The following is a 12,063-nucleotide window of genomic DNA, read 5'->3' on the forward strand; positions in this document are numbered from 1 at the left end:
TTTCTACAGCTGTTAGAAGGTTAGCTTACCTTTGATACAGTTTTAGAATACAGAAATCTTGTTTTACTGTAGTTTTGTGATACAGTAGTTTATCTGCTTTCTTCTAAACCACCATTGGTAGTTACTTTTCATTTGAAAGGTACTTTATCACTCCTCAATTTTAAGACTCTAATCCTGGCATTTTATTTTACTGAATGAAATGTAAACACTTGTATTCAAAGCATGCATATATTTCCCATATGCCATTCTAAAATAGAGAAACACTTAAACTGGGTATATTTTATTATTTATAAATTATACCTCAAAGCTGGTCAGAAAAACTAATTGAAATACATACTTAAGATCTATGCATTTTGCTCTATGAGTATACCTTAATTTTAGAATCTCTTTTTAAAAAAGTATTGTGTGAATAACTCCTATTTTTATTAGGTATCTCCAAGTTTTGCTGTGTTCTCTCTCACCAAAAAAGTACAGATTAATAAATCCTTTGGGTGAATAAAATCAATTGCACACTGTTGTTGCTATTTTGGCCCTTATTTCCTCAGAATGAATACTTGTTAGTTTAGTGGTTTATCCATGTCAATGATTTCTTCCATCTTCATCCATTCACACCAGCTGGACTGATAAGATTGTTTCACATCACAAGGCAAAATTCATACCTTTTGCTAAACACTTCCAAATAACAAGTAGAATAAGAAATTTAAAACTGAGATTTATATTCCTTCAAGTCATTTTTCTGTGTTGTGTAGCATTTCCCTGAAAGCTTAATCTCATCCATAAATGATGTGATGGCTAAGTTACTACTGGACTAATTTGTTTGATCCCAAGTGGGTTTATAATATATCATCATACCTTTAAATTATTATCTCATCTCTAGTATGAGTCAGAAACTCCTCCTTGTCATTTTGTAGTTTTTTTAATAAGTAGAGTAGCAGAATGTGGGCATTCTTTTTTTTTAAATCCAAGTTGAATGTATACGTGGTTTAAGAACTTAAATAATACCATGATAAGCTTATAATAAAATCCAGTTACTTGCTGCCCATACCTCCCTGTTCCCCAGTCTTTCTCTTCATGGATGACTATTTTGAACTCTTTGAGCTGCTGACTCTAGCTTGTATTTATTTCCATATGTCTAAGGAAAATGTTTATCTTTTGTTTCATTGATTTAGATCTTTACTAAGGTATAGGATTTCATTTTCTTAAACATTCTTAAACAGCCATTCCTCCTGCTTTCCCACTTTGCTTCCCCTCCCCCATTCTCCCAGTATGTTATACTTTTTGGTTAAAACCATATTCATTGTGTACATTATTTGCCTATGCACATAGTCACAGATAGTGTTGTACTGTACTGTTTCCTTTTTAATAGATTTTCCTGTAGTTAATACTTTCCTGCCTTTTTTTCATCTGTAGAGTTTTCTTTCTACCTGTTGCTAATTCTTCCCATAGCTTCTGATAGCCTCTCAGGACAATTTTCCACAAGCTCAGTCAGTGCTATACAATGGAAATACAACGCAACCCATGTGTGTAATTCTGCTTTTTCTAGTAGCCACAGTAAAAGATAAAAGGAAGCAGATGAAAGTAGTAGTATAGTTTGCATAGTCCAATGTGTTCAAAACGTTATTTCAACCAATAGCCAGTATTTCAAATATCTGAAATACCTTACTTTCTTTTTTTAGCACTAAGTCATCAAAATCCGATGTGTATTTTTACACTTGCGCAACATCTCTTTTCAGGCTGGCCGCATCTCAAGGGCTCTCAGTAGCCGCGTGTGGTTCGTGGCCGCTGGGCTGCTGCTTCGGACGGAGCAGTTTCAGGTGATTCCTCAGCTTCAGATTTGGTCTTGGAGGCGTCCCTACTGGGGACCTCTGTTCTTTGGTCTGGGTCGCTGGGTCTGTAGGCTGCCACACAGCTACCATTTTGAGACTTCTTTGCTTTGCTTCTCAGTTGGATTCCCTGTTTTCTGGACTTCAGGTCTTCTCATTTCCCTTTGGTGGTCTCATTCGGTCGCGGTTGGTACAGGGGACAAAGGCATGTTGTTGACACGTCTGTCTCTTGAGTCATTCTGGGCCAATCTGGCTGCTTGCCTCCTAGGGCTGGTACATAGTTGTCATCCTGGGGCCTCCCCCTTCACAGCTTTTGTGGAAATTTCCTGTGCCTTTGCTCTTGTGTTGGATCCTTCCCCCCGACCCCCGTCCCGTATATCTTACATCGTTCTCTTTCTTGGTTTATTTCCTCACTCAGGTGGAAGACATGCTCCAGTGGATTGCTGCAACAAGGGAGCAGGGGTGGTAAAGTTTTTGAGACCTTGCATATCTGAAATGTTTTTCTTGTCCCTTCTCACTTGTTGATTATTGGGCTGTGTATAGAATCCTAAGTTGGACATCATTTTTCTTCAGAATTTTGAAGGCATTGCGCCATTGCCCTTCAGCTTTCAGTGTTCTTGCAGAATCTGATCACCTTATCTTTTGAAAGTGAACTATTTTTTCTCCCTGGGAACTTGCAGAATGTTCTTTTTGTCTGCAGGATTCTGGAATTGCAAATTAGTGTGCCTCAGTATGGGTCTGTTTTTATCATTTTGATGAGCACTTGATGTGTCTGGGAGATTTCCTTGAACTATTTTTTAATGTATTCTTTTCTTATATTTTGTTTTGCTTAATTTTCCATTATTGTTATTTATTTATTTATTTAGGCTTTGCCTTCTGGAAAGGTAGGATTTCTTCTACCTTTATCTTATCACTCTTCAGTTAAGCTTATCATTTCTGCCATCTTGTTTTTAAGTTGCAAGAGACATTTTTATTGTATACAACATCCTGTTCTTAATCCATGGATGCAGTATCTTATCTGGGTATATTAATAATGTATATATTTTAAGCTTTCATTTCTCTGTAGTTTATTTCCTCTAAGGGGCTTTTTTTGCCTGTTTTGTTTTTCTTTTAAATCTCTTGTATTAGAGGCTTTCTCTCCTCTGCCATCTTGTAATCAGTGGTGTGTGCATGATGAAGAATAAGGGCTTAACAGGGTCTACAGCGAGCTCTGAGCAGGTGTAAGGGGCTTATCAGCACAGATCTGGCCACTGGGCCTCTAGGTGCAGGTAGGCTGTTATTTCCATACCCCCGTAATGGCATCTCTTGGTCTTTCCTCTTGTCTGCTCAGATCATCTAGAGAGCACTCTGCCCCCTGATTTACATCTTCCAGAAAATAAATCTCCAGATTTCTGCAGAGTTGTGAGGCAGCAGTCACCCAGCAGCACGGAAGGGGGCGGTAGGAGTGGAGATGCTGCTCCCCTGCAGTGAATCCCACCCCTCCCTCCAGAGGAGCACGCTTTCTGCACCTTTGGAAGGTTCTGAGGTGGAAATCAGGATGGTTCTCTGCTTTCCCCACTGCTGGCTTGTAATTGAGCTTTCTCAGGCCTGCCAACTACTAATCAGTCTGATTTCCAGCTTCCAAAATTGTGTTGCTATTATCTGCTCTCCTGTTCTCTCACTGTGGGTTCGTCTTTTTTTTTTTTTTTTTAAGTTGTAATAGACTATGCATAACATACAATTTACCATTGTAACCATTTTTAGGTGTACATTTTAGTGGCATTAAGTACATTCACATTGTTGGGTGAGCTTTTCTTTTAATAATATATAGTAAAATACAGACTTAAAGGAAAAGACTTTTAAATAGGATTATAAGGGTGTTGATTTAGGGGAGCAAAATTAGATGTGTGTGATCCGTCTAGCAGGACGCATAATGTGCATCTTCTGTTAGTCCAGGCACTTGCTCTTTCTGACAGTTTGGTATAATGGGATTTGTTTACCATCTCCTAGGAAAGCATTTGGATAGTTTGTTGGCGTAAAAGGGCATTTTATCTGCTCTTGATAACTGTAGCTTTACAAAAGGTTACAGATGGAACTCCCAGGCCTGACTTGGAAGGCTCTCCAAGATCTGGCCTGTACCCACCTGTGTGCCCCAGGCCTGTTGTTCCTCCCACCAGCCCACTCACTGTTCCTGCGTAAGACGTGAACTCCAGCCCCTGTGCCTTTGCTGTGATGGGAGTTCCTGAGTGAAACGTGCCCGCCCCCTGCCCCATCTTCCTGCCCTCTTCCCCATCTTTCCAGCTCCCAGCCCCATGCCACTTCCCCCCACCCCAGTTGTCCTTCTGTTTTCCTCCCGTGACCTTGGACATGCCTCTGAATTAGCACCTTGCATTTCCCACACTGCGTGGTTCCCTTTGATGTCCGTTTCTGTGCTGGGTCTTCCTCAGTGCCCGGCACAGGGTCCACGCTCAGTTAACTATCTAGATGAATTCCGGATGCCAGAGATTTCAAGAGAGAACTCTTTATCCTTTTTTTGTAGGATATCCGACACGAAGCCAGTGACTTCCCATGTAGAGTGGCCAAGCTTCCTAAGAACAAAAACCGAAACAGGTACAGAGATGTCAGTCCCTGTAAGTATTCACATCGCCGTTACTCTGCTTCCATTGCGTCGGCTCTTATTCAGCTGCAGGACCTCTCAGTCAGGACTCCTTTAGCCCCGGGGTTTGGTAATAAATTGATAGCAGTAAAGGTTTATGACTTGATTGTTTCCTATAATAAAGGCATTAGAGACTTATAGTAATGGTTCATTTTTCCACCCTTGTAGAAGGGGTAAGGTTTCAGTTCCTGGAAAATTCAGCTAAGTTCAAAGCACTTTTTTTCGCTTTGACTATTTTAATGATGAATCATTTTCCTACCAGCTGAAGCAGGGTATAGCAGGCATGATATAACCACTTCTGGGTGACTCAGCAAAAGTCTTATTAGACCCCAAGCATTGTATTGAACTGCTAATGATGCCCTGCGCAGGCATTAAAGGGTGGGAGCGGTTCACCCCCTCAACTAAAGCCGCAGTCAGCTCTGCTTGTTGACCCCACCCCCTGCTGCCATCATCATTTTTTGAGCTCTTTCCTGCCATTAGCTCTCAGTGTGCCCGCTGGCAGCCTCTTCTGCCTTCTGAGTAATTGGCTCTCAGTCCGCTGATATCTCGAAAGTAAATAACCAAATATGTTAGAATTTGTATAAAGTAATAAAACCTGGAGGGGAGTGAAGGACGTGAACTTTGCCACCTCCTCTAGGCCACAGAGAACCTTCTGGCTCACCTCCACGTGGCCGTTGCCAATCAGTGAGGGCTGTGGCTGCCAGCAGCTCCCCCGGCACTGCTCTCTGCCAGGGACATTGAAGATGCAGCCGGTCAGTCCCCAGCCAGGCACTATCCCGCCAGCCTGCCAAAGCTCACTGCCCTCCCACCCTGAACTGTGCAGTGCCCAGGTCCCTGGGAGGGGCGTGAAGTCGGACCCCGGTTGGCACAGAGCAGTCTGCCTCCAACGGCTGCCACGGTCCCTGCCCCTCAGAGCTGTGTGGCCTTGGGCCGGTTGCCCGCTCCTCTGATCTTCAGTCAAACAGGAGTCAACGCGGATCTCAGGATCGTGCAAAGATGAATAAAGTCACGTCAGCCGCTTAGCCCAGTGTCTCACTCGTGAATGTCGGCTGTGGTTGAGATGGTCACTAACTGAAGGTGCTCGCCAGGGACATCTGAAGCGCGGGTCTAGGTCAAGTGACACAGGATTTTGCCCCAATGCCCAATACTCTTGACTGAGCGACGTCTAGGCTATGGCACCTCGTAGACTTTATTTAAAAATAATACTGACAGCCTCTCCTCAGGTGGTGCTGCTGTGAGACCCTGGCCAGCCGCCCTGAGCTGGAAAGAACCATCACTGTCCGCACCTTTCACACGGTGTGGCCATGCCCTTGGTCTCTAGCCTTTGCTGTACTTGCTCTGAATTAGGCAGTAATGTTGTCTTTAATATTCCTTTTCTACATTTTTGATCAAGGCTCATCTAAATGGTTTTATGAACCAGTTTTACAGAGAAAAAAACAGCATTTAAAATATTCTTCCAGGGCTTCCCTGGTGGCACAGTGGTTGAGAATCTGCCTGCCACTGCAGGGGACATGGGTTTGAGCCCTGGTCTGGGAGGATCCCACATGCCGCGGAGCAACTGGGCCCGTGAGCCACAACTACTGAGCCTGCGCATCTGGAGCCTGTGCTCCGCAACAAGAGAGGCCGCGACAGTGAGAGGCCCGCGCGCCGCGATGAAGAGTGGCCCCCGCTTGCCACAACTAGAGAAAGCCCTCGCACAGAAACAAAGACCTAACACAGCCATAAATAAATAAAATTAAAAAAAAAAAATTCTTCCAGAGATACAATTCCCAAACTTTTTCACCCTCACCCAATCTTACTCCTTATATTTTGCTTTTTCTCCCCTACCTCTACTCTTCAGTAGAAAAGGTAATTTTCTTTTAAGGTTATGGAGGAAATGGGGAGAACGTTTCAAGGTGGAAGCTCTGGGGACCGGGTGTTAGCTTCCATTTGGCAGGTGGAAAACCCAGCACTCGGTGAAAAAGTTGTTTGCCTAGGGTCACCACCCAGTGCTGTTTGAATCCACTCACATAACCACCAGTGCCGGTCATAATTTTTTTTGAGATCTCTTATCTCCATGACCCACTTAAATATTACCCAAGTATTTCAGTTTGTATTAACCCTCTATGATGAGAAACATTATTCCAAACAGTGGCTAACTTCCTAAAACATCTCTTTGGAATCCTTTCGAATAGGAAGCCCCAAACCACTTATCCCCATTAACTTTTCCTTTCCCACTGGGCAGGGGGAGAACTATTTATGGATGGTCACCTGAGTTGACCGTCCATTGTGTTGTGCCAGAAATAAACACACCCACCTGCTCTTGTTAGCTGCACTAGCAGGATACGGAAGGTGGCCTCAGGGTAACATGGCTTTTGTGACAAAGTTATGGTAAAGGGGAAAAAAAGGGGCTGTGCTTTTTCAGTAACCTAGGGCAGACCTTCCAAATGCAAGCTTATTTTTAAAAACTCTTCTGAAAGTTACATTTAATAGACTTTCAGTGTTTTGGATTCAGAGTTTATTTTTTCCAGTTAAACTCTCTTTTAAGTGTCTTTGATCATGAAATTTATGTTATACTTGAACTTTGAAAAAAACAACCTCATATCAAGGAATTGAAGGTATGACTTTTCACACTGTTGTATACTTAGGCCACTTAATCTTCGAACCATTAGGCATAGGTGAGGTTGAGGTGTGATCATAAGTCTTACGTACTTAGCTCATTGTACCAACTAGAGCTCTGGGGACTGGGTGGAATTTTTGGTGGATTTTGTTCCCTTTTAAAGATTGAAGCCACTGTATTTTTTACCCTTTAAAAGTATATATTAGGCATCAGAGAACAGATCCCTTGACATCCCCTTTCCCCAGTCTTCCAAGTTGTGGGGACAGTAACAAATATCGTAAGACGATATAGCCTAAAACCAGATTTCCCAAACAGGACATATTCTGTGTTTTAGTATAGTTTGTCTCTGTTGCTGTTTCATGTTAAGTTTCAAACACTTCCAAAAACCTTTCCGAAAATACTAGTCGTTCCCATCTTGATAACTAATCTCAATTAAAACAGCTTGGACTCAGCCAATGTGAACGAACGCCCTTAGTGCCACCAACTCACCTTCTTTGCTTTTCCCCATGGGGCGCACTGCCTGTGTGGACATTTGGGTCCTCCAGGATTAACCTCTGAGTTCTGGTTTGCCTTTCAGTTGACCATAGTCGGATTAAACTTCATCAAGAAGATAACGACTATATCAATGCTAGTTTGATAAAAATGGAAGAAGCCCAAAGGAGTTACATTCTCACGCAGGTAAACGGATTGTTCGAATTTGGCTCTAATGGTTTTTGCCTTACTTGATGTCAGCGTAAGAGTTTCAGAGTGCTGTTGTCTACACCTCAAATAAAATCTGTCACATCTGTTTAGAAGATCAGGTTTTAAACAACCCAAAAAAGCAACAAGGAAGGAAAAAGCCTTCCTTCAGAGATTCAGTCTGGTCGTGACATGAGTCTTTTCTGGGAAGTATGGCATTGCTGGGTATATAGAAAACAGCAATAAAATGCCAGGGTGGCCTGTGGTCTGTTGATAGAGGCGGCAGCTAGAGAAGAGCAGTACCTGTGTTGAGTCCATAAATATTCACCTCAGAGTGTCCAGTGCTGCTCATGGAAATCAAAGAGGGTTAGCAATAGACGAGGAATCTTTATCCAGATGGCCATTCAGAATTCCTCTGCATGGTACTCATTCTTGGGGTGGGGGGAGGGCATGGAGGGGGTAGATTATGTGGACAAGCGTGCAAAATCACTTGAAACTCCCACTGGTTTTTGGCATCTTTATGGGGAAAAAAATCATAAAAGTGGTTTAATAATTGACCTTTTGTGAAACACATACTGTTGTATGACCCAAAGACCATGGGTATCTGGGAAAGGGGATAAAGGAGTTTCTTTTTAATTAATTTTCTCACGTCTTAATCTGTTACCTGTAAATTGGTCTAAACAGTCTAAGTTTCTCTCTCTTTTTTTAATCCTAATTTTGTTTTTTCATTGCGTATCAGTTTTTATCAGTAGTATATTGGGTTTGCGTTATAGGGTGTTTGTGAACGTCATAACTCTGCTTAATATTTGGAGACTAAAATGACAATGAAGCCAGAAAGCACAGTGAACAAAGTCTGCTTTGGGGCAGGGCATATCCCTGGTGGCCCTTCTTTACTGTCCTTTTGTCCTGTCCCAGTTCCTTTCCGCACGTGACCACAGTTGGCCCTCGTGCCCCCCAGTCAGTGTACGGAACGTCAGTCCCCAGGCCCTCAGCCCATGGTCCTCCCAGCACCTCTGGGGTGGGGATGAGAAGGAGTGAGACCTTGGTGGTGGCAGGCTGGTGAGAAGAGGTTGAGGCAAAAGTGGCTTCTTAGGAACTTCTCTTTTTAGAAGTAGTCAAGTTTCTTACTTCCTAATTTCAGCCATTCAGCTTTGGTGTGGGGTCAGGAAGCCCAAAGCAAAGATAGGGTCTGTGAAGTCACATGGAGCGGTAGGAAATCACCATGGAAACTTCTACACCGCTGTCCTCCCCACCCCTGTGCCCTAGCGCTTCCTTGGCACATCTGAAGGTCTGTCTGTTTGTCAGGTTGTACCATGGTTATATCCAACTGCTTACGTGGTCTCCCTCTGCCCTGAGATTTACATGCGGGATTGAAGCAGCCTGACCCCAAAGTTACATCCCTGGACAATATGACTGAAATATTTTCCAAGCCACAAAACCGAAAAAACCCTGTGCACTTTTTATTTTTATGTTGTTCATTATGCAAATAATGCAAGGCTATAGTCTCATTTTTTAAAAGTGTAGAGAATAATGTCACAGATGCTGGCCTTCATGTCCATCTTCAAGTGTTGGCTGAGTTTGGCGTGTATCCTTTCAGATCTTACAGGATTTTTAATCGCTCAGACCCATTCTAAACTGGGGTGAAGTATGGGGGCAGGGGAGTAACAAGAGCCACCGCTGTGGGGACCTGGCAATAGGGTCCTCGTGCCAAGCCAGGGGACCCCTGATTCCTACCTTCCTGGAGCCATTTTTCTGTCAGTTGGCTAGAAGGGGTTACCGTGGAATCCGCTATTGTCTGAGACTCTGTAAGGAGCCAGGATTTGTCAGGTTTAGGCAGCAAATCCCAGATAAGTTCAGGGAAGGAAGCGAGAGGGCACTGAGGGCTCTGTGGTCGAGGGAAGCGCGGTGAGACTTAAAGGGAAAAGATGTAAAGACTGAGGAGATTTTGGATGAAAGTGAATGGAAACCATTTTAGAAGAAGTGGTGCTGGCCAGAGGAGGTGACATGCTCTGTCGTGCAGGTGATAGGTGATGTCCCTTCCAGGCAGCACTAAAAATTGAGGCAAGCTCGAAGCATTCATACCCTATATCCAGTAAACATCTGTGCCCATTGCCAGGGGGGCTGGAGTGACACAGGCCCCGCTGCTCAGCAGGCACCCCTACCCCCCATGCCCCGGTGACACCATACCCCTTGGGCCACCCGCCTGACCATTTGTGTCCACATCTCATGTTCCTTGGTCCAAGGATGAAGGCTGTCTGTGGTCAGGTTAACCATTATTAATAGTAATAATAATCGGTACATTTTATTGGGTGTTTACTGTATTCCAGGTACTGTGGTAAGGCCTAATAAGTATTGATATATGAACATAGTTAATCTTCACAACCCTGTGAATAGGTGGAGAAACTGAGGCAAGGAGAGGTGGGGTGACTTGTCTGAGGTCACACAGATAGTAAGTGATTGGAGCTGGGACTAAGCCGTCAGAAGCGTCCCTGTTGACCCCTTCCCCACAACTGCCTCTCTCCTGCAGCCAGGAGTTTTATTCGCTATACCACCCACCCTAAGGCATGGTTCTCAGTGGAGCCCCTCAGCTGGCCAGCCCAAACCAGAAAGCAGAATCTGTGTTTTCTCTCCTCCATCGCTCAGCTCTGAACCAGCCCTGAGGTGCAGAAATGACCTTTCACCGCGTGGTAGGAAATAGAATTGTGGTTACCACTAGGCAGGGAGAGGCGGGTCCCTGTCCCAGCCGTGGCCATCACGCTGCCTGAGGGCCCTGTCATCCACTCACCGCCAACAGTGAGCTTGCACTGGAACGTGTTTGTGTGTAAAATGCATACACTGTGCATTGTGTGTTTGCAGGGCCCTTTGCCCAATACCTGCGGTCACTTTTGGGAGATGGTGTGGGAGCAGAAAAGCAGGGGCGTTGTCATGCTCAACAGAGTGATGGAGAAAGGCTCGGTAAGTCATAGACTGATCCACTGTTTGCGTCGCTGCCCGTGCGGGTGCCAGTCCACAAAGCCAACATCTGTCCGTGTTTATTTCCTCGAGTTGCTTTTATATTTCTATTAGAAAAACATACAGAAGCAGTATACAAATACATGTTTATTGCAAACAAGTCAGATACGTAGGTGAATTTAAAAGAGGGAAGAAAGTCAGACTGCCCTTGACCTATTCTCCACCCCGCCCCCATCAGTCAGTCTCTCTCCAGTGTGGGATGCGTGTGTCCTGCTTTCCTCTCACCTCTCAGTCTCTCTCCTGCTTCGTGTGCTGCTGTGCTTGCCTTGCGGAGCTGTGTAAGCAGAGTTTTATTTTGAAAAGTAAGTTCCTACTGTATCTTCATCATATTTGCTTTTTCCGGCTGGTAAAAGCGTGCCTCTCCGCACCTGAGCTGTGGGAGCAGCTGGACCCTGGATTCGCCTCCGTAAAATCCCCGGACGCTTGGCTCCTGGCCACACCTCTTTAATGTGGACGTTGTCTGCTTGTGCTTCACTTCAGGATGTGTGTTCCTTTCTTCCAAGTTCTTTGCAACGTGGACTCGAGGTGTGCGTTTGTTCAGGCCACCTCCTGCCCCTCAACGGCTCTCCTCAGTCTCTCCTGCGTCCTGTATCCAGAATGATCTTTCTAAAGCAAGTCTCACCACACCTCTTCACAGCTGAAACTCTTCTGGGGGCTCCCCCTGCCTCCCAGGATATGCATAATGTGGCTACCGGACCGGGTATGGTTGGGCCCTAGTTAAACTGGACCCCCAGCCCCACCTTCCGTCTCCAGACTCCAGCCAGGACAAACATTTATTTATTTTATTAAGTTGTTCTTTTTTTTAAGTTTCTTGCCAGTTCTCTGGGCTAATGATCCGAATCACACTCGCTCCACTTCCCGGCATCCCACGTTGCTTCCCTTGGGGCCGCGGTGGCTGTGCTCTCCCGCCCCACACGTCTCAGGGCACGGTGTGGTCTTCGAAGTAGGGAATAGATGCCGCATCCCCGCCCCCCTGGCTCCCGCCCGCTTCCCCCGACACTCACGGCCAACGGCCAGCAGCACCGCCGGGGCTCTGCAGCCTCAGAGGTGGGGGCCCCGGGAGGAGGTGGGCTGAGGAGCATGGAGACCTGTAGGAGCGTGTGGCCCAGGCCTGGCCAAGTGCTAGCACTGTGCGCGCTGGGGCTCAGCGGGGGCACTACTGTCGCAGCCGTCCTGGCTGTGTCGGGATGTGGCCGTGGCTTGCCAGGAGAACATGAAGGCTCCGGAGACGCCACCCCCTGAAGAAAACACAGTCGTGGCCCTAAAGGGAAAAAATACAAGTGCAAAGAAGTAACACATCAAAGGAAACGTGAGCG

General features: G+C 45.3%; 1 protein-coding gene across 8 annotated transcripts in view; it reads left to right on the forward strand.

The window, feature by feature from the left end:
- The window catches only part of PTPN1 (protein tyrosine phosphatase non-receptor type 1), a 143,471-nt gene that overhangs the window by 115,400 nt on the left and 16,008 nt on the right, over window positions 1–12,063 (forward strand). For 6 of the 8 annotated variants that reach the window (XR_451283.2, XM_057529486.1, XM_007185300.3 and 3 more), the window contains 3 exons: window positions 4,342–4,432; window positions 7,635–7,735; window positions 10,592–10,690. Coding sequence is in view for 7 of the 8 variants with exons in the window: in XM_007185300.3 (XP_007185362.1) it covers window positions 4,342–4,432; window positions 7,635–7,735; window positions 10,592–10,690 (291 nt within the window). In the remaining variant the exon portion in view is untranslated. Of the gene's footprint in view, window positions 1–1,796; window positions 1,815–4,341; window positions 4,433–7,634; window positions 7,736–10,591; window positions 10,691–12,063 lie in introns of those variants that run through there. The other 2 variants (XM_007185303.2, XM_007185301.2) reach the window with 2 other exon arrangements.

Source organism: Balaenoptera acutorostrata, chromosome 15 (assembly GCF_949987535.1).
Source record: "Balaenoptera acutorostrata chromosome 15, mBalAcu1.1, whole genome shotgun sequence".
NCBI lineage: Eukaryota > Metazoa > Chordata > Mammalia > Artiodactyla > Balaenopteridae > Balaenoptera > Balaenoptera acutorostrata.